The sequence below is a fragment of the Polypterus senegalus genome, chromosome 1, assembly GCF_016835505.1.
Source record: "Polypterus senegalus isolate Bchr_013 chromosome 1, ASM1683550v1, whole genome shotgun sequence".
Classification (NCBI taxonomy): Eukaryota; Metazoa; Chordata; class Cladistia; order Polypteriformes; family Polypteridae; genus Polypterus; species Polypterus senegalus.
Window position 1 is genome coordinate 268,678,129 of NC_053154.1, and position 24,016 is coordinate 268,702,144.

Genomic DNA, 24,016 nt, shown 5'->3' on the forward strand with positions numbered 1-24,016 from the left:
CGTATCATGGCGTCCGCGGCCATTTTATTAGGGAGGAGCCGGAAGTGGAGGAATGCTGGGAAGGACCGTGAGGGAGGATGGGATTGATGACGTCAGGACAAGATGGCGGAGGAAGGGCGGAAGTACCGTACTGCGGTCAAAACCCAGCTTATGGTGGAGGAAGGTCTTTTCTCCTATGAGGAAGCAGAGGGAGAAAGTTAGTACCCCGCCATTCCCTGCCGGCAAATGTGTCCCCAGGTGCGTTTGAATCTGTCCGCGATCTCCTACTCGCGCGTGCGTGACAATGTATATACACTGTATATGTGGATGTATGTGTATATATGTATGTATATATATATATATGTATGTATATATGTGTGTGTGTATATATATATATATATACATATGTTTATATGTGTGTGTGTGTGTATGTATATATATATATATATATATGACAGCAACACATCACTCACAACAGTGACAAAACAATTACATTGACAATCATATTACGTTATTTTCAAAATGTTTCCTTTTCTTTTTCATTGCTTCTTTAACACACTACTTCTCCGCTGCGAAGCGCGGGTATTTTGCTAGTAGTGCATAAAAGATAGATTCAAAAAATTTTAAATGTAACGTTTACCTGTTTAGATTAAACAAACTGAGATACTGAACAGAAAAAAATCATTAATTTACTGTAACTAATAAACACAACAGACAATTATTAAGAATGAACTGATAAAATGTATTTATCACAAAACCTACCCAGGAAAAGTACAATCGATTCCTGGCAGAGTCTGGTAACTTCCAAAACTACCAAGTCCTACCAGATCCATACTGTGAGACCCACATATAGAGCACTCCAGTTTTAGCATTGTGCTTAATATGGCCATCTTTAGTCGTTTTGTTTCAGCATCATCCTTCCACTGAGCAGCGTGGTGCATAATCTCCTTTTTCACATATTCCCCAACACTTGGATATGGCTCTGTTTCTGTTCCAAAAAAGTCATGACTCTTTGTCAAAAGAGATGAGAACAGTTGACTTGCAGGCTCAACTATTTCAGGTCCTAGCCTTTTTCCTGAACTGCTGTAGAAAACTGGAAGAAAAGGGGGATGACCACCAACATCAACTGCTTGATTTTCTTCAGACATTGACTTGTCATCGAGAAGTTTGTGCTCACATGCCAGTCTAAAGACAGGATTTTCTTTGGATGGTCCATGAATCCAGTTGGCTCCAATTTCCACAATTCCATTGCCTTTAAGAAATAAAAAGTTCATCTCATAACTGAAACTGTCATTCTTATCAGAAATATTTCAGAACTGAGCTAAGCCACAACTTGACTTTACAATTGCTTGATATTTAGTTACTGTAATAGGGTCAAAAATTTTATATATTACTGTCACTGTGTGAAATTAGGCATCATGTAGAATGCCTAGATACCGACAATGGGACATCAAAGTATGAAACAATTAAAATTTTAAACATTTCATAGTCATTCTAAGCAATGCCGAAAGGTAAACCGGCTTGTCATTCTGTATAATTACAGAATGAGCATGGAAAAGGTGCTATATAAATAAAATGTATTATTATTATTATTATAATGGCTAGGTATTATATACAATTCCTTGGGAAAATATATAATATATTAAAGTAACACAGGCATTTCATACTTTGCTTAAACATGTCATGCATTCTACATATTTCTTAGGCATTCTATACAATACCTGCTTTTCACATTGCTGGTAACATATTGGAAAGTAGCAAAGCACACCTAAATAACACTGCCTCAGACCTCATAAAGCAGATGCATTTAAACAATTTCTGAATAATGCCCCTTTCCCAGGACTGGTCCATGGTGGATAAAGCAATATGGAAAACTGTAGATAAAGAAAGAGACATTAAAAAGAAATGGTCTCTCAAAATTACATGTTCAAATCCATCCATCCATTATCTAACTTGCTATACCCTAACTGCAGGGTCACGGGGGTCTGCTGGAGCCAATCCCAGCCAACACAGGGAGCAAGGCAGGAAACAAACCCCAGGCAGGGTGCCAGCCCATCGCAGACATGTTAAAATTCTTGTTGCAAAATATATTAAATAATAAATGGCTGGCCACATTGGTGCAATGAGGTTTTATATTCACGAATATAGCATTTTATTTGGATTTGAGACAGTCAGACAATTTAAGTTGAAAACGCACAACAGACAGTGGATACCCAATTATAAATCATCATGTTTTACACTATGATATCCAGAGGGAGATATCATGGATATTTTTTGTTTTTGTTGTGAATTACTGAAATGTTTTTATTAATTTATTTCAGCATAATTGTTATTTTAGTTAATTTTCTCATTGTTTATCGCTGTGTTATGTGACACCGAATGTGACAGTGTTGCCAATATTAAACATAACAGCATGTGAACATCACCATCTGTTTCTGCATCCCAAAATAATTTAAGACTCTTGCACTTTCTTTGCTTTACATAATTCACCCTTTTGACTATAATTTTGATTTTTCGGCATAAGCCCTCTAAACACTGATTTCTGGTTTTCGTTTTGCACAAACCAGTGTGTTTCTTCGTGCCAGTCCCAAGCCTGGAAAAATGGGGAGGGTTAAGCCAGGAAGGGCATCTGGTGTAAAATTTTGCCAAATCAATATGTGGACAACAATACAAATTTCCATCCCGGATTGGTCAAGCCCCAGGTTAACAACGACCGCCACCAGTACTGTTAGCCAACAGGGTGCTGGCGGAAATTGGGCTACTGTTGGCCGAAGAAGAAGGAGAAGAAGAGGGGGGAGACGTGTCCGGAGGCAGGAGAAGAGGAGGAAAGTAAAGAGAGTGGAACTGAGGGTAGGAACTTTGAATGTTGGCAATATGACTGCTAAGGGGAGATAGCTAGCAGATATGATGGAGAGAAGGAAGGTTGGTATATTGTGCGTGCAAGAGACTAAATGGAAGGGGAGTTAAGGCCAGGTGGATCGGAGGTGGATTCAAATTGTTCTATCATGTTGTGGATGACAGGAGAAATGAGGTAGGAGTTATTCTGAAGGAACAGTATGTCAAGAGTGTTTTGGAGGTGAAAAGAGTGTCAGGCAGAGTAATGATTATGAAGCTGGAAATTGGAGGTGTGATGATAAATGTTGTTAGTGCATATGCCCCGCAAGTTGGATGTGCAATGGATGAGAAAGAAGATTTTTGGAGTGAGTTGGATGAAGTGATGAACAGTGGTGATTGGAGAAGATTTCAATGGGCATGTTGGTCCGATGAGGAGTCAGATGAGGTGGCTCGGGCATCTGATCAGGATGCCCCCTGGACGCCTCCCTGGTGAGGTGTTCTGGGCATGTCCAACCGGGAGGAGGCCCCAGGGAAGACCCAGGACACGCTGGAGGGACTACAGTATGTCTCCCAGTTGGCCTGGGAACGCCTTGGGATTCTCCTGGAAGAGCTAGAAGAAGTGGCCGGGGAGAGGGAAGTCTGGTCCTCTCTGCTCAAGCTGGTGCCCCCACGACCCGACCTCGGATAAGCGGAAGAAGATGGATGGAAGGATGGAGGTTTGTGAAGGGAACAGTGGAGACGAGGAGGTGATGGGTAGGTATGGTGTCAAGGAGAGAAATGAAGAATGTCAGAGGATAGTGGATTTTGCCAAAAGGATGGACATGGCTGTGGTGAATATGTGTTTTAAGAAGAGGGAGGAAAACAGGGTTACATACAAGAGTGGAGGAAGATGCACACAGTTAGATTAGATCCTATGCAGAAGAGTTGATCTGAAGGAGATTGAAGACTGCAAAGTGGTGGCAGGGGAAAGTGTAGTTAAGTAGCATAGGATGGTGGTCTGTAGGATGATGTTGGAGATCAAGAAGAGGAAGAGAGTGAGGGCAGAGCCAAGGATCAAATGGTGGAAGTTGAAAAAGGAACTGCAAGGCTGAGTTTAGGGAGGAGGTGAGACAGATACTGGGTGGCAGTGAAGAGTTACCAGACAGCTGGGAAACTACAGCAGATGTAGTAAGGGTGACAGCAAGAAGGGTGCTTGGCTTGACATCTGGAAAGAGGAAGGAGGAAAAGGAAACCTGGTGGTGGAATGAGGAAATACGGGAGAGTATTCAGAGGAAGAGGGTGGCAAAGAAGAAGTGGGATAGTCAGAGAGATGCAGAAAGTAGACAACAGTACAAGGAGATAAGGCGCAAGGTGAAGAGAGAGGTGGCGAAGGCTAAAGAAAAGGCGTATAATGAGTTGTATGAGAGGTTGGACAGTAAGGAGGGAGAAAATGACCTGTACTGATTAGCTAGACAGAAGGACCGAGCTGGGAAAGATGTGCAGCAGGTTAGGGTGATAAAGGATAAAGATAGAAATGTATTCACAAGTGAGGAGAGTGTGTTGTGCAGATGGAAAGAGTACTTTGAGAGGCTGATGAATGAAGAGAACGAGAGAGAGAAGAGGTTGGATGATGTGGAGATAGTGAATCAGGAAGTCAATGGATTAGCAAGAAGGAAGTAAGGACAGCTATGAAGAGGATGAAAAATGGAAAGGCCGTTGGTCCAGATGACATACTTATGGAAGCATGGATGTGTTTAGGAGAGATGGCAGTGGAGTTTTTAACCAGATTGTTTAATTGAATCTTGGAAAGTAAGAGGATGCCTGAGGAGTGGAGAAGTGTACTGGTGCCGATATTTAAGAATAAGGGGGATGTGCAAGACTGCAGTAACTACAGAGGAATAAAATTGATGAGCCACAGCATGAAGTTATGGGAAAGAGTAGAGGAAGCTAGGTTAAGAAGTGAGGTGATGATTAGTGAGCAGCAGTATGGTTTCATGCCAAGAAAGAGCACCACAGATGCAATGCTTGCTCTGAGGAAGTTAATGGAGAAGTTTAGAGAAGGCCAGAAGGAGTTGCATTGCGTCTTTGTGGACCTGGAGAAAGAATATGACAGGGTGCCTCGACTCCTAGAGCCTTCTTTCAAAGTGCATACTTTTTGCTTCAACAAATGTAACATGCGACAAGTCGCAATATATGATCAAAAAGTTAAAAGTCTTGAATCTGAGCAAAAGATCTGAGTAGCAAAGGTTTAAAAAGAAAGGTTCATATCCACAAATGTGGAGAATAAATATACAAAATGGCAGAACCTACTAAAAAAACAAGGCATCACACGAATGATGAAACATGGTGGTCCATATGACCATGAAAACCGGTGTGAGATTGTGCTATGATATGATTTCAAGACCATCATAAGTTATCATATCACACATTACACTCCAGACCCTTTTTTGAGTTGCGACAATCCGCTGTAAAACGGAGATCTGCACAAAATCCATAAGAAAAGTCTTGAGTTTTTTGAGTTGAAATTTCATGACATGACTTAAACAAAAATCCAACATGAATGCCAATAATATGATGGAAGGCTGGAGGGAAAAGTTATATTGATAAAAGATTAATATATATTAAAAAAAAAAAACACCACACAAACATAAATGAAGGTGCCTGTGTCTCGTTAAGAGAAAATCATTTCACAAACATCTATCTAGTAGCTCAACTCAATGAGCTAACTACAAATATATAATGTCTTTATCACCAGCAACAAGAAGTGCAGTTAATTTCATATTGCTGGAAGTTATGAATAATGGTAGGCACTGGCAACAATAGTAAATGCAAATGGTGCAGTAAGAAATCAATAACATTACATGACTTCACCAAGTTGTGCATTTCTTCATTGGTTTTGCATCCTCGAGAATCCACAGTGGCTTGTTCCTTATTCTTCAGTCATGAATGACTCTAACCCAGAATCTACCAGCCGGTGTTTTTCCGGTAATGAATCTGGATCAAATGCTTCTCCTATTACCACTTTTTTACTGCCTCCATTTAATTACTGCTTTAATCTTCTTGTTTTCAATCAAACACCTCACACCTCTGGCAGGATAATGCTTAAAAATGCTAGGGCAGTTGAACACATTTCACTGAATTTAGTTACGGGTGTTTGAATTGGTGGAATATTTAAGGTTTGCACATTTTATTACTGTAACAAATTGTATTATATAAAACAAAATATTGTAAAGTTAACTGATTGATATGCTTTTACATCTTCATAAACGTAATTTGGAGCATACGTTATTTCTGCTTTCAACATACACGATACCACAGCAAGCTGAAGTTTTGAGTGTACTTTTCATCTCAGAGCACACCGGTCTTAATGCTCTCCTTACTACTCTTGCTTGCCTTAGCTTCTGTTCTGCATAAATAATGAAAAAAGTTATAAATTCTTTTGCTGGCTAAAGCAGCAAACACATTTTATTTTGGAGAGTAGCTTAAATGAAAAGAAAAACAGGCCTGAGGCTGATAAAATGTAGAATTGTTTTATTTTAGGCAGGGTGTTATATCTTCATAATAAGGGTTCTTGGTTATTTGGAATTGTCTTGGTTTCAGAGATTCCAACTTTATCCAAGAAATAATATTTTTCAAATTATGTTGTGCTGTAGTGCCTAAAGTTGTAACCATCCCTAACCTTTAAAAACACCCAAAGACCACCTACGTGCGTGAATATTAAGAAGCTATCAATAAATAAGCACGACAGGCAACGCAGCAGCGGCACTCGGCTCAATACATCAAAGAGTGTGACCAACAAACTGCTGTTGATCAAGGCATCATTTTCATCTGGCAAACCGTAACAACAAACATTGGACAGATATAAAGTGCAGCGACTCATGGAAAGGCATAGAACAGATTCAGACCGTACATAAAAAAGGCCTTTGAAAGTTAATTTGAACCTTAGACTTAACATACGGGATAGTGAGCTGTAAATATTTGTGTCAAATGTGTATACCATAACATTATGCAGGTATGTCATGACTGGGTTATTAACAAATGCTCCATTCATTTCTGCAGCGACCGACTGAATTATGAAGCTGGACCACTCAGACATCTCTCTATATATAAAATCCAATGTTTGTCTGCCTGACTGTCTGTCTGCTTTCATGAGAGAACTACTTAACAGATTTAGATCAGGTTTTTTTCTATAATTTGCTTGAACATTCCAGTTGATCTTGTGACTTCTGTCATCGCACTAAGTATCATATTTTGCTTGCAGGAGGGATTTATTTGCGCTAATACGAGAGAGAGAGAGGCTGCGGACCAAGGGCAGTTAGGAGACCTGGGTTCGCTTCCCAGTTCTTCCCTGTGTGGAGTTTGCATGTTCTCCCTGTGTCTGCGTGGGTTTCCTCCAAGTACTCTGGTTTCCTCCCACAGTCCAAAGACATGCAGGTTAGGTGCATTGACAATTCTAAATTGTCCCTGGTGTGTGTGTGTGTGTGCCCTGTGGTGGGCTGGCACCCTGCCTGGGGTTTGTTTCCTGCCTTGCACCCTGCGTTGGCTGGGATTGGCTCCAGCAGACCCTTGTGACCCTGTAGTTAGGATATAGTGAGGTGGATAATGGATGGATGTTTCACTACTACACGGGCGGAGCCACAGGGGACAGCCAGTAATGTATACATTTAAGTCTCACCATTCACAATTAGACCACAATTGAAACTGAAAAATGGAAGCCTTCAGAGTTCTTACTTCACAGATGCCTGGAAATAATTGCTGGAGAGCTAAGTCAGGTTTTCATATCTTGGGGCTTAAAATAATTGCACACACTAGGGATATTTTAGAATCACCAATGCACCAAACCTGCATGTCTTTGGAGAACATGCAAACTCCACACAGGGAGGACCTGGGAAGCGAACCCGGGTCTCCTAACTGTGAGGCAGCAGCGCTACCCATTGCGCCACCATGCCACGCCTAACCCAGAATTCCTCAAAGCAATAATTTGAATCAATGCATACAAAATTTGTGTGCTAGACTAACATCCCAATATGACCTGATTTGAACTGCTTTATTTATGAGTAGCAAATCAGGTTGTGATTACTGCTTATGTTCTATATTTCAAAGTTTAACGCTTCTTTATTTAGTCATGTTTATATAAGATAATATTAAATTTGCCTTCTCAGCTGCATCTAATAAAAGAAAAAAATAAACAAACAGAGACGAGATTGGTAAAGCTAGGGCAGCTTGATTTTGCACATTTACACAAAAATAGTAAAGGATACATATCAAACTTCTACTATTTTCTCCAGTATGCCTTATTAAATGAAACTACATTATTTATCTTTTAAGAACTAGGGGGCTTTGCCCCCTGCTCGCTTTGCTCGCCCAACCCGCCGCACACCTGCCCGCAAGCCTGTGCTACAAGCCAGCCACTTTGCGTCTCTGCCGTTTGAGTTGTGCAGAGGGGGGCTGAACGCACCCCAAGGTGACGCGGTCGCTCCTCTGACACACCCTCTTAAACAGTGATACAATAGGAAACACTTACAGTTTTTTTTTCTCCTCTTTGCTCGATCAGCTGCTGGTTTGCTGCTGCTGCTGTACCGCGTGATCGGCTTTACGCACAGCGCACTTCTGTCATATCACCTATATCCATATAGTCAATCTCTTTTCGCTTTTTTTGATTTTGATTCCATGTTTGGTGACAATGCAACGTATAACTGCCCGTGAGTGAATATTGTTTCTTTTCTCTCTACAAGAAATGTGTCTGACATAACCATGCAGGATTTTCCATATCTCTTTGCATAAGGTCTTGTCTCGCAGGGCTTCCAGCCCCAGGCATGGTTACATCTCTTACGCATGAAAGTGTCTCTCTGCGACAATCATGTCTTGTCTCCTTCCAAGATTTTTTTTTATAATAGAGAGATAAATTAGTTATTCTGTAAACAATTTAGGCTTAAAAGAAAATACTTTCCTAACCTAATAGTTATATGTAATATAAATGAATAACGTGTCAATGCTGCATGTTGTAGTAAAGTACTTTGAACCTGTGACCATACTTGTTACAATGTCACCCTCTGAATTGACATTCAGCCCTGGGAGAAATGTGATCACATGCTACAGGGCAGCAACTAAAGTCAGACACTGGGAAAAGGATGGAGCTTCTAGGAAATAACTTGCAAATATACTGGTGAATTTTAAATGATGAAAAAAAATTGAAAAGTTCCAGTTCTAAAACAAAAAAGTGAGAAAGAAATTCAGAAGTTCCAGTTTTTGTTGTTTATGATTCATGATGACACCTCAGGTTTATCACAGCAAAGAAAATATTTGCAGCAGCACACAATTTCTATCATTTTATCAACTTAGAAGAGCTTATTTATGTATTTATTGATATTGGAGTAACATATTGGTATTGTCACTCAGGATTGTGGAAAACGTCGTAATCTCTGTTTGAGGTAATCCATACTCCAAATTACTGGACGTGTGTGCCTTTATTCAGTATCAAATCCTGGGATATAATGGGGAGATGAATACAGACACATATAAGGTTGAGGACTGCAATGTGAGCTGGGTTGAGGAACAGTAATGAATATGCAGACTCATGCCAGTGTCTACTCAAGTGACTGTGAAGCTGCAAGAAAGGCAGAATGGCATATGGCATACCCCTTAGCAATTTTTAGCATAGTGTACACGCATTTCCAGCTTAAACTAAAAAAACACACAAAACAAAAAAAGTGTGTTATCAGAGTTTAGCAAAGTGATAACTTCTTACTTTACATACACTGAGAAATTTGCTTTTGGGAGTAACATTACAGGCAGGTCAGTATTTCTTAAAGTAAAACATTCTGGGAAAATAAAGTGGCAAAACCACATTAAACGTCTTGTTTATTGCAATGCTGTTCGAAGGTTACTTATGATAAGCAATGAACTTTGATTTATTACATTAAGAGTTTAGTTAAATATTACTAAGTATTACTAGAGTGAGCATTGTTGAATACAGGGACACTTACATAAAATCTATTCAAAAATTGGTATCTCGGTTCAAAAGTAAAACAAGTGAATGACCTTTTTGAGTACTCATTTGGATAGAAGTTAAAAGCATTTTTATTAGCAGAACGGTCGAGACAGGTCTCTTCAATTTGAGTACATGCCCGATTTATCTGTTACTACATGTGCAGTACAAGCTTGAAAACAAAATGTATTTTTTTAAATAAAACACTTTAGATTATTTTTTGTGGTGCTTGATTATACTTTATCTTTTATGAGTGAAAGTAGAGATATTAACATTGTATGTTATTGTGGATTTTACCTGAATATTTCATTTTCTATCATATCTTATAATCAGATTTATTAGTCTATGACTGTATTTTATATGTTCTGCAACAAACTGAAACCCCGTCTGGGGATGGTTTCTATTTTGTGTTCAGTTCTCTCAGGTTACACTCCATTCCTTCTAGAACCAAGTTTTGTTATCGTCACTGTATTAATAGAAATCAGCCTTAATGAGAGATAAAGGTTGATGAAGACAAAAGTGGCCAAATGTTACACCTCCAACCTTCATTTTTTTTTTTTAGCTTGGGAATAACTTTTAGCTATTTTTGTTTTTGCATAAAAGTTGTATTGCGGTGGGCTGGCGCCCTGCCCAGGGTTTGTTTCCTGCCTTGCGCCCTGTGTTGGCTGGGATTGGCTCCAGCAGACCCCCGTGACCCTGTAGTTAGGCTATAGCGGGTTGGATAATAGATGAATGGATGGATAAAAGTTCTAGCACTCTTTCACTGACTGCATCAGGTAACACCTTTTCCACACTTTATTGAACAATTGACTTTGCCTTTATCATGTCTGCCACTTTAGAATCTCTAAAATCAATTAACCAATTTGAATTATAATTTTTGTTTTGGCAAGAAAGAAGTCTCTAGTATTATGCAAACAAATTTTATAAAACAAACTAATTAGGTGTAGGTAGTTGAACAGAATTCTTCACAGCTACTGTGTGACTGCTGTGGCAGACAAGTTCATCATAATAACTATTCACAGTGGCTCTAAAATCCATACTGACCCCTACTCTCTCTTCTGTTTCTTTTTCCGGTTTCTTTGTGGTGGTGGCCTTTGCCACCATCACCTACTCAAAGCATCAGGATGCACCAACATTGATGGACTGAAAGCCAGAAGTCTACGTGACCATCATCATCAGGTCCTTCCATGAAAACCCTAAATACAAAGAGGACTGTTTGATTTATGTTAGGTAGAATGCCCAGAGGGGACTGGGCGGTCTCATGGTCTGGAATCCCTACAGATTTTATTTTTTTCTCCAGCCTTTGGAGTTTTTTTGTTTTTCTGTCCACCCTGGCCATCGGACCTTACTCTTATTCTATGTTAATTAATGTTGACTTATGTTTATTTTTTATTGTGTCTTCTATTTTTCTATTCATTTTGTAAAGCACTTTGAGTTACATTTTTTGTATGAAAATGTGCTATACAAATAAATGTTGATTGATTAATTGATTGAAGTTCAACAAGACCCAATGCTCCATTTTATTACTGGACACTTGAAGCAGTACACACAACATACAAGGTTTAACTATACAGCCACCGATTTTCTGCTTTACTTGTGTAGTTTTACGAGAAGGGTTGGAACCTCTCTTGGCAGCATTAGATGCAAGGCAAGCATCAACCATAACAGGACATACTCATACACACTCAGACCCTCACTCATACCTGTCTACTCAAATGAAAAGTTGGCAGTACTAGTATGGCATACCCTGCACCGACATTTCTCTAAACTGTTCAGCTAATCAGGTGCACACAGCCTTTATTTCAACATACAGCACTATTTAATTTTTTGTTCTGTGTATTAACCAAAGTGTACAAATACCAACAGTAAAACCTTTTTTGCATGATGAAGCTCTATACACTGAGAAAAGTGGAAAAAGTCACATCTCACTCATAACAATAATGAAACAATAATAATAATAATAATATATTTTATTTAGAGCGCCTTTCAAAAAACTCAAGGTCACTGTACAATCAGGTTAAAAAAGATAAAAACATTCAATGACTAGAAAATTTAAAACCCAAATAAAACATCAGAATAAAACAAGCATCCAAACACACAACCTCAATGTTTCCTCATAAATCTAGCAACTATTAAGTAGAAACCTACAAAACATACACATTCACTTCTTAAAAGAAGATGTAACAAGACTAGAACAGGACAGTACCAACTAGTTCTACCATTTTATCCATCCATCCATTGTCCAACCCGCTATATCCTAACATTTTATGGCTAGGAAAAAAAAATCAGGAAAACATAGTTTTCTTGAAATATCCACATTTTTTACCGGTTTCCCATTTAGGAAAGGAAGAATTTACAAGTTTCAAAATAAGGTCTATACTTCACTAGTAATTCTTGCTGTTCGTGGTACCAGAGGGTGACAACATGTCACATGTGAGTCAGACAGGCGACATGCTCTGAACAATGATAGACTTGATGTTGAGATATTACAGATATTTAAACTTTTAATGAGCATTTAATTCGAGCAGACAACAAATGTTAACCTAAAATGTTTTTAAGAGTCATTTTTAAACACTTGCTAAATGAATGTTGGCAGGGATTCATAGCGACAAAGTCATTGATCACCATGTTCCAAAGTTAATGATAATGATGGAGCACAATGAATTGCACAAAAGAACATTGTACTCACAGGTTACAATGTGTTGTTTCATAGGCTAAGAATACACAGATAAAACAAAAGAAAAATAATACTATTATAAACTAATCTGAAATCAATCCAATTTCTGGGAAAACTTGTTTTCAAAAACAGTATAAACACAGGCAAGAAAAAAGCAAGAATTGATGGTAACTTAAAATGTGGTGCATTTACTATAACAAACAGTATGTAAAATATAAACATGAATAAATGAGTATAGTGTTTACTGTATTTTCCTCACATGTGATTTTATACCATTAACCAAAAAACTCTGCATAGATTGTGATTGTTAAACATCAAAAGAACAAAGCATCCATGTTTAGGGCTTCAGGGCCTTAAGGTACAGTGCACCTGTTTTTCATTTGCTGGGCTTCATTTTTTAATTTTTTTCATAAAAGTTACTAGGAAAGCTTTACACACAAGTATAAAAATCATTTAGTATTGCAAATCAGGCAAGCAATACAGGTAAAATTCTGGTGTAGTCTTCTTGAAAGATAAAGCACTAGTTTAAATTCTGTACATATTAAAAGAATGTCCAGATGGTGCATTGGGCACATTAAACTTTAATGCTCAGCTGAGAAAAACAAAATGGGGATCTGAAAGTTAATATCTTTTATAAGGGTAATAGACAATTATGTAAGTATCTATGGTAAAAAACATACAGTATCATATGTCATGTATGTATGTTTATTTTTGTTTGTATTTACACAGTAAAACATTTTAAACTCGGCCTAAATGAAACAGCATTCAATGTGTAATCCACAAACATGCAGTGATGGACAGGTTTGGTTGAGTTCTGACAGGTCTAAGCAAAGCTGGAACACAAAATGCCTGGAAATCAATGGATGGATTTAGTTACATGCATGTCATTTTATTGGAATACAACAACTCATTTCATCTAGTCTGGAAGGTTGTGGTGTGCCACACTGAAAACAATATTTCCTTTGTTCACAGCCTGACACTGCAGCCTTTAATTTGTATTATTCTTTAACAACTGTTATGCTCTGGCAACACTGTAGTGGGTGTAAATTATTTTGCACGCCTACACATGCTGGCAGCTTCATTCGTTCAGTACGAACCAGAACACAAAAGAAACATGAATTGAAAGTCAGCAGACAACCTAAGCTGTGCTTCACAAGATGGCTGATGTATTTAAAAGATTTTGGCACAGTACACACTGTATGCCTATGCAAGATGGGACCAGACTGTGCAATCACCATTTCTAATAGACAGACAGACAGACAGACAGATAGATAGATAGATAGATAGATAGATAGATAGATAGATAGATAGATAAACTATATAATACATGCTAGATAGATAGATAGATAGATAGATAGATAGATAGATAGATAGATAGATAGATAGATAGATAGATAGATAGATAGATAGATAGATCTTTATTTGTTAATTAGCAATGCTGTCTCAGAGCCCTTTGTTAGAATATCAGGCTTGGTTGTTGCCTGGCTGGTGTGAGCAGAGTCTTATCTTCAGCTATCTTGATTTCCCTTCCGTGCCCCCCCCGTGTTGTTAAGCCGACTGACGTGTCTGCGTGGGTTACCTCTGGGTGCTTCGGCTTCCTCCCACAGTCCAAAGACATGCAGGTTAGGTGCATTGACGATCCTAAATTGTCCCTAGTGTGTGCTTGGTATGTGGGTGTGTGTGCCCTGCGGTGGACTTGCGCCCTGCCTGGGATTTGTTCCTACCTTGCGCCCTGTGTTGGCTGGGATTGGCTCCAGCAGACCCCTGTGACTCTGTGTTAGGATATGGCGGGTTGGAAAATGACTGACTGACTGACTATTCCAAATGACTGTGAGTGTGAATGTGTGCATGAATGGGTCCTGCGATACTCTGGTGTCCAGTATAGAGTTGGTTCTTGGCTGGTTTTCAGCGCTGCCAGGATAGTCTCTGGACCCTTGTGACCCAGATGCAGATTAAGTGAGTATGAGATTATTATGATCTATATGTTTCTTTTTCCATTACAGGGTGATAGCAAACCAGAGCCTGCTAGGACACTAATGAGTGCAAGGCAACCTTAGATAAGATGTTAACCCTTTGCAAACCACCTGCACACTCTCCCACTCATTCATACCAGACCAATTTGCATGCATTAATTAATCTTAGAGGAAATCAAGAATGCATAAAGAAAACTTTAAAAGTATGACTTAAAAAAACATAATGTAGTTAGTGGGACCTTGTGGGGAACTCCCACACAATAATGTCAAAATGGCCAAAAGTATACTACACTTGGTATGTTTATTAATGATAAAGTGCAAAGGGAGGAGTACAAAAGGAAATCAATAAGAGGCAGGCAACCAGAGAACAAGTACCCTGCAGCTACTTTGGATATAGAAATATGGGTCCTGATCTCTGTATAGTAAGTAAGGTGATAGACAGAAAGATAGATAGACAGACAGACAGATAGATAGACAGACAGATAGATAGATAGATAGATAGATAGATAGATAGATAGATAGATAGATAGATAGAAAATGTGTTTTAATAGAAGCACAATATAAAAATAATTAGAATTATATTAAGACAAACAACAAACCCCTCTCAAATGCACACAAGAATAACTAAAAAGAAAGAAAATGTCTTGCCTTGGCAGTCACAGTTACATTAAGGCGTTATGCAGGTGTATTTCTATTGGTGTAAATGAGTCCCAGTTGTGTTTCTTGACACACTTCTGCTGAACAATTCATTGGCTCAAAGTCCTTAGTGTTACTGTGTCAGAGAGAGGATGTGCAGCATTGTTCATAATGGCACTCAATTGTATTTTAATTCTGTCCCTTGCTACTACCTCCAGGGGGTCCACAGTGTGTCCCATAACTAAGTGCCTGCCCTTTTAATTAGCCTGTTGACTCGGTGTGCCTTTTTTGAGGTCATGTTACTGGCAAAGCACACCACACAAAAAATCTCACTGGCCATCATAGGGAGGTAGAATATGTCAAGGATGACAATACTCATATAAAAGAAACATAGTCTCTTAAGAAACAAGAGTGTAATCTGTCCTTACTTATATAGTTCCTCTATGTGTTGAGACCAGCCTAACCTGTCACTGATGTGGACCCCCAAATACTTGCAGCAGTGCACCGTATCCACATCTACAACCTGAATAGTGATTAGGTGTAGAGAGGCTCTTTCATGCGGCAAAAGTCAATGACCAGTTCCTTGCTTTAGCTGATGTTGCGTTGCAGGCTATTCTTTCTGCAGCTATAAAAAAAAAAACTTCTCCAACTGACACCTCTGCTTGTCAATATACTCCATTAATGCAGAATCATGAGATAATTTCTGCAAGTGACATGATCTGGTGTTATATCTGAAGTTCAACATTTATAGGGTGAAGATTAAAGGAGACTCTTGCTTAAGGCACATATAAGCCACTTCTCGTCAGGCATGGCTCTTTTTTTGAGACAAAGACATGAGAGTTACTCCCTTTACTGACCCCTTGTGATCCTGTACTCCTGATCCTTCAGTAGCTCCTAGGAAGTTTAGTTTCCAAGGCAAGGCCAGGGACTGTCTGTAGTCTTTCTATTGATAAAAGAAGAGAGTGTAGGCCTCCTGTCAGTCCTGCTTAACCATGACCTTGAATGGGCAACCTAGCACTAGCCTACCCAGCAAGTAGTAAAGTGCTGCCATCTGTCAGCCAAGACATTTTGTGACCTCTTACAAGCCAGGCCATGCTTCTCTCTGTGTTTCTAAATAGGCATCTGTTGTATCTCCTGCCAACAGCAATTCCTGGAGTCACTCCATCTCAAATTAGACTGCCAGGTATGTCTGCTGCCAATTGGAAAACTCAGTAATATTTCTAGTCTGAGCAGCTTGAAACAAAACAATGAAGTAAATGCTTCTAACTGACAGTGAATGTCATCATTTAAAACCTGAGTTCAGGCAACTCGTTTAGCTACAATACTTTCCTCACGAATGGGAACACAACTGATCAAGGACTGTGTCTGGTTACTGCAGCAAGTAACAATATGGTACCATCTAAATACATCTTGAACTTGCTATATATTCACATTGTTACATTTAACGTGTTTACATGCATGTACTGTATTATAGAACTATGAGATTGTGTTTATATTAACTTCTTGATCTTACATTAGTGTCATTAAAGATTTTATTATCTGATTTGATTTTGCATACACATGCAACATTAGTTTACTTAATAAAGCAGAACCACAATTTAACAGTTCCATGTTTAAACATTTCCTCACATTTTACATTTTTGAATGGTGAGTGGTGGTAACGGCTGGTTTTTCACAAGGAACATTAATTTTGGCAAAAAAGGAGGAATGTTTGTGTTATGCTTACATTTTATTACATAAATGTTTGTACATCAGTACTTTACTATATTAAAAACAGTGATGCAAAATTTATATATGTTCTGTATCTTTATTGCAACAAATAAAAAAAATTACTAAACACTAAATTTTACAATTTTTTAGCTAATTCAGCATTTAACAATTTCATATTAATTTTTAAGTGGTTACCAGCACAATGATGGCTGTACTGTATGTAAAGAAAACACAGGACATGCAATTGGCAAGATGAGGTGCATTTTTCATTGCACTGTTAAATAAAATGAACAGCTGCAATTATTACATCAAAGGCAATAATTGTCAATTATTATTTTTTTCATAATCGTGCACCTCTATTAAAACATTCAGTTCATTGCATATACCAAGTAAATGTGCAGCCTGCAAATGTCAATACTGTATTTAATTAGTCAATTAGTAATTCAGTGTATATTGCTGTTGATCAAAACCCTCCAAATCGTTTTAACTATACAAGATTACAGACATTCATATCTGACTGAGGTGACCACTTTTGCAGGACATGCTATATGGTGAAATTTTATTTATATCTGAAATTCCTATCATTTCTAACTACCTGTAATCAGTTTAAAAGAATAAAGTTTCTTGTGATGTTGTGTTTTGAAATGACCATCAACAAAAGTCAAGGTCTGTCAGTACGAAAAGCAGGACTTGATCTGCGACAGGAATATTTCACTCATGGGCAATTGCATCTAGCATATTCCTGAGTAAGGTACTCCAGTAAACTAAAAAAAAATAAAACAATAAAAATAAAAAATAATTATTGTATGCATAAAAGTACTCAGTTACATACAGTAGATAGTATTTCTGATACATCCGATTAGGAAATTTCCACTCTGGTAACACATCCATATATTCAGAAATGGTTAATATTATCTAATTCGGTACACTAAACGTATTGCACCAATAAACAATACAATAAACAATTAATATACTATGCTGAATATGACAAATAGGTACTTCAAAAATATTAAATGAACAAAATAACGCTACTATCTCCAGCATTACAATTAAGTATTATAAATGACCTTTAATTTTATTTATAAATTATAAAATTACTATTTCTACTTTTCACCGTTATCTAAAGAACCGTTAGGCAGGGCCCCTTGACATAACGGTAGTTCAGATCACAAGACTATTACGGAAAACAGCGAACTTAATGACTCCATATGGATCAATCCAGACAGAATGTTTCCCGGTCCAAAACTTACCTAGATTTTTCAGTTACTTTAAAAAATACCAAGCAATTAAAAAAGAATTCTGTACATATTTTAACATTTGACCGAACAGTAACTAACAAAGCTTCGGGGATCCGAGTTGTTTTCTTGTAGTGTTTTGGAGATTTCTACCGTCTCCACCACATAGTTTTTAGGAGGATTGCTGCCATTAGGTTTAGCCTAAGGTTTTGGAAGACCGCTTCAGTAACAGTAACACACTAGCAGAAATAAGAAATTGGGTGGATTGCTAGATGTTGCTGCCAACACATTTACACTGTACTCTGGATGACGGGTTCGCATTTAATGAACAGGGACACAGGCTACGGTCCTTTTGATGCTTTATCTTTCCACATTACTGCACTCACGTTAAGATTTTTTTTACAGAAACAAGAGATCGCATTTTATTTATAGTTGTTAATGGGTCTGCGAAAAATAAATGAATAAACTGAAATAAAGTTCAAACTGTATTTTTTCTAGAAAATGATGAACAAACTTAAGGTCTTAAAGCTGAATCATGTAGCTACAACTAGAGATCAACCACAAAAATGCCATTTCTGCCTGCAGGTTATTTTTCATATTTTATACAACTGACTGAGGTGAAAGGTCGGCACTGCGTCATAAACTCTCAGAATTCAGATTATGTTTTCTCCGATTTGTACAAGCGCTGAATTTCGTAGGGCACTTTCATGAAACATCTGCAATGGGATTCATGGAGGTTAGCGTCTGATAACACGTAAATGCGGCGTTTGTGTAATTTTAAAAATAGGTAAGCGCCAATGAAAGGGCATCATTTACCCTTTTTTCTAGAATGCGAGACTGGTCTTAACGATTCCTTGAACGAGCCACTGATGCCCGGCTATTAGTTCTCCAAATTCCCACGGCTAAACAATCCGCCAAAACCTGCCATTTCAATACAGTGCTGCGAAGATGTACCGAGATGCAGAAGCAGCTCCCACTTCACTTCCTTAAACATAAAGAAACAATCGGTTTACTTTCACTTTAACTCACTTACCGAACGTGGTGCTTTTTATTCTACCTCCACTTCTTCCGCTAGCTTCCAGTATCTTCACGTTTTTGAAGCCGTGCTGGGTGAGCTTGAGCGCAGCCCCGATCCCTGAAATTCCGCAGCCGACGATCACTATATGCGCGTCCAGTCCCGCCTGCATGGCCATCTCTGTCCCAACTTTGTCGTCAATGACGAGGAAGGCCTCTCCGCTGCGTTCGGATTCCACAGACACCGCAGCACTCTGGTGTACAATGCCCAGCTACTGACAGTGCTGAGTAAGCACGTGGGAAATTTACACAACAAACCAGCTGACGGCTTTAACGTTGCTAATGGTAACTTTACATTCCGTTCATAAGCTGTTTATAGCTGTGTATAAGTATCGCCATGATGTTTGATAGCGTGCTGCGATCGTGTAAACACTGAAGTATAGTCAGCTTGACGTTTGTCATACGCTACGTCAGGTAATGAAGTCATTGAAGCAAACTGTAAGCGTAATCTGGCAAAAATGTACATTTATTCTCTAAACTTTTTGTAATTATCATGCGTTTAAATAAAACAAAACAAATGAAAATCAACGCTAAATAAAATATCCATATCGGTACAAATTGTACATAAAATGTATAACTTCGGAATTTATTCACAGCCTTTATATTTTTTATGAACCTGGGGTACATTTCACTAAAGAATCGTAACACTAAGAACGTCTTAACTGCGATCTTAAAACCAGCCCTTGGTTTTCCAGGATTACGGGGGTTTTCCGAAATCCATCATCACCAAACTAACACAGCATCCTCGGCAATCCACAGCCCCGAGCCACCCATATGTGCCACTTAAACCGGCCATCTTTTAGGTCAACCGATGTGATAGACCTTTAGGTCGGTAGTGACTGTAAAGGGTGGAAAGGGCACAAAATGAGACAGGATGTGTTACATTTTAATCCTTGAAAGAAATTGCACTTTTATTTCTGTGTTTTTAATCTCACTGGAAATTTGGATGTAACACCAGGGACATTATAATATTAAGGACCTTGGCAAAAGTATTTGCTCATTATAACCGATTACGTCAGATTATCAGAAAAAAAAAACACTGTATCCTCTCCACTGTACACATACTTTTTTTTTTTAATATACTGTACATCCTAAAAAGTAGAAAGAGCAAATAAAAAGAGTTACATGAAACAACAATTGTATAGGAATGGTTTAAATCATAGCACATAACTTACATGCTATACATTTTTAACATGAATGCAAAATGAACAAAATGTTATGGATCAGCATTCCTGTATGATTCAACAGAATGAATACCATTTTATGTTGCCACACTTTATGGAATTTCAGTAGTGCATTATTTCAGAACATGGCATAATTATGCCAAGGTGATTCTTATGAACTTGATCACGTATGTCTAGTACTTTAGCCATGTCCAAGTCCCTTTGTGTGTGACTGTCAATAATGGGAAGAAAATACATAGTAACTGCAAACCTCATCTATATCTATAACACTTATGTAAATTCTGTGAAGTTGCCCGAATTGATAGAATCTCTGGTCTCGTCATGTTAAGTCCTGTAGCAAAGCACTAAAGTTGCAACTATTAAACACATGAATACAGCCCTGTTCTTTCTCACCATTTTATACTTTGCCACTTTTGGCTGTGTACCCTCGATATGTTCCACTCTCAATTTGCCAAGTACTGTATTATCAGTACTGTATACTTCTTAAGAATGCATCCATTTTTTGTTTTAAAAATTTGTTAGAAACCCACCTCCAAAGAGTGAAACCTCAAAAAGGATCGCACTCGAATGTTGAAGTAAGTTTATTATTAAATTTATTATTCAACTTCTTAACCACATTCTTGCCATTGCTCTACTTTTCTGTTTCATTTTTAGCCCATCTGAAAGAACATTTCTTTAAAATTCTTTTCCACATCCTTTGCATTTCCCACCCAGCCATAGCCCACCAATTACAACTCTCAAGATATTCAACTAAACTGCTATGATGCACAAATAGGATTATTTACAAGTTACAAAATCTATAATTTTATAAATTACAGACAGCATAAATGGGGTGACATTATTTGAACAGTTTCAGCAGCTGTCTTCTTAACACAAAATAAATCTGATAAGCTTCAAACAGCAAAAGACAGCGGTTCAATAAATACATTATGGGAATAGCCAATCGGGTACATTTAAGATCAACAATTTGTAGTGTCTTTCAGGAAGGCATCATAAATTACATATTTGATGGCTTGTTGACCAATGAATGTTCACAATTTTGTTGTATTAACATAACGTGTGGATGATCTTTCACCATAGAAATCCATCTGTCTGTCTACCTCCAGATAAGAAATAAAGCAAGTTCCTACTTCACTTTTGTGCCAGGAATCCTGCTTGTGCTGAGCTTGTTAAAAAAAGCACCCCAGAGTAGTACACCCCTGGTAAAGACCATAGTATATTTCTGTATATGACAGTAAACAGTAGCCTACCTAGCTTCAACAGTGCCTGTTACGTACAATGAAAAGGAGACACAGATTACTAATGGGTCAACAAGGGGAAAGGGGTTTGAGCCACTGTAGCCACCCCTTTGTGCATGTCCCTTTTAGCCACCATACAGAACACATTAAACACCTGACAATTCATTGAACATTTAAAATGCTAAAATTTATACCTGAGAAATTTCAATAATGAAATGCATGTATTCATATGTTTGATAATAAACAGATACACTGTTAAGTAAATGAAAATTAGGTATATGGTTAATAATTTCAAATTTTAAAGTTGTAATAATTATCTGTTCTTTAAAGTTCTGAAGACTGTATGTGCTAAGGTTCATTTTTCTGTATTCCAATTGGTTATGTCGAGAAGAAGGACAAAGCAAAATGGAAGGGCAATAACGGGGGACTTGTGCGGTTGTGGAGAGACAGTACAGATGCAGTGGTGAAACCCTTCTCAGAAGAATATCCATTCAATTCTGTGTTTGAGCCTCAACATCCCAACACTCACAGATTATTTGAGTTAAATCATTATGTTGATACCCATTCACACTCCCAGCCTATTGAAGTGTAGTTGCATCTGCTGCATTGAGCATAAAGATGACTTGCAATCACTGAGGAATTTTTATGGATGTTGTGACAAACTGGCCTAGGAGTACCCACAATACCTTTGTTAGTTTGTCAGTAGGTGAGAAACAGTGAGATTTGTGGTAGATGGTGTGGACGAAGACTTCACACAAGACAGCAGGTGTGGTTATAAAGAAGCTTTATTTTGCAGAGTCACAGTGAGAAGAGTTTCAGAAAAACAGACAATCAAATATACATGACAGCGTCAGGGCTCTTCTGAACCCCTTCTGTTGGGTGGGGCAAGTTTTAATATCCCTAGAATGCGTGATTTAATATCATTATGAAATGTAACAGTCAACACGTTTATTATACACAATCCTTGAGCCCCTTCAATGCCCCTTATGCAACTTGATTTCTTGGCCCCTTTTGTTATGGCGTTCAGATGTAAGCTAAGGGACAACGTGATAAGGCAGACTCATGTGTGGAATGCTTAGACCTTGAGTCCTTTGCACAAATATTTTTCTGTTTGCTAAAACAAAGCATGCTTTTACGTAATGTATGGTTTCTTAAAGCTTACTTCTCAGACATGAATTAGTACCAGGGAACGAAGAGAACATTCATCTTCCATAATGGCTACTGGGTAAGGGTGGATATCCCATTCCTGCATACCTGTTGATATCTGAATCTAAATTCCAGATGGCAGCTAAAGAACAATACAATTCCACCCCTAACTAAAGGCATAACAATTAAGGAAAAAAAAAAACTGCAACTGTCTTTATAGATCGGTGGATGGCATCCAATTTTTATTTCACTGCTGTGATAGCATGGTGTGAAGTGCTGTACATCTTTGCCATTAGAGCAGGTGTTACTGGTGAGATGATGCATTGTGGTTTTATTCTTTTGTGTATCCTTTGTTTCACCCTTCACAACTAATCAAATTTAGCAAAACGTAACACCCCAAATAGGTTATTTGGGATGGGAATGCAGTATGGACAGAAATTGTCTGGAGATGACATTACTCAATTTCCTCTTTAAATAGTAACTTTGATGAATAATCTTGAATTCATTGTGAAACTTTTATTTCACATTTCATAAATGTTCAGTGTAATGTCCCCTAATAACATACTAATTTATCTGGAAACATTAAAAGTGCTTGGTTTATTGAGAAAATTCGTATTGTTTTTTTTATTTTATATGGCAGCTCAAGCTACCCACCAGCATTTGAAATAAGGAATTAACAGTGACCAGTGCAAGGAAGGTGCTGTAATAAAGAGAACCTACTGTTACAAAGATCTCTCAGGCTGGCACTGAGGTGTGGACCAGGAGTAGGTGGAGGGTGGCAGAAGGAATGGAGCAGGCTGGAGCACAAATGTGCCATAAAGCACTTGTGGCATCAGAAAGAGCAGGACTATGGGAGTGTTAAGACTCCACGCCTTGACAAGGCCCACGGCAGAGAATGGTGCCAACTAGTCCATCAAGAGGTGAGAGCTGGCTCCTCCTAAACTCCGCTTGATTAACCCCAACAAGGGTCTCAATGGTTGTAAGAATCAAAGCACCCCATACTCTGGGTACATCACTCATGTGGTGTCTATGTGCGTCAGCAGACATATTTTGTGAATTGAACTATTTCTTTATTCTAATTTCTCATTGTCTCTTAATCATGGTATATATGAATAGTATGAGAGAACACACTTGAGTGACAAAAGCAGATATACTCAGCAAAAAAAGAAACGTCCCTTTTTCAGGACTGTGTATTTCAACAATAATGTTTTAAAAATCCAAATAACTTTACAGATCTTCATTGTAAAGGGTTTAAACAATGTTTTCCATGCATGTTCAATTAACCATAATCAATTAATTAACATGCACCTGTGGAATGGTCGTTAAGACCTTAACAGCTTACAGAAAGTAGGCATTTAAGGT

The 24,016-nt window shown here is 38.1% G+C and overlaps 1 protein-coding gene across 1 annotated transcript in view; it reads right to left on the bottom strand.

The window, feature by feature from the left end:
- Positions 1-19,466, bottom strand: part of si:dkey-275b16.2 (peroxisomal N(1)-acetyl-spermine/spermidine oxidase) — a 54,201-nt gene extending 34,735 nt beyond the window's left edge. The window contains exons 1-2 of the mRNA XM_039773743.1: positions 19,046-19,466; positions 742-1,231 (exon numbers count right to left, since the gene is read on the bottom strand). Coding sequence (XP_039629677.1) covers positions 742-1,231; positions 19,046-19,205 — 650 coding nt within the window. The 5' untranslated portion in view covers positions 19,206-19,466. The remainder of the gene's footprint in view (positions 1-741; positions 1,232-19,045) is intronic.
- Between the last annotated feature and the right edge of the window lie 4,550 nt (positions 19,467-24,016).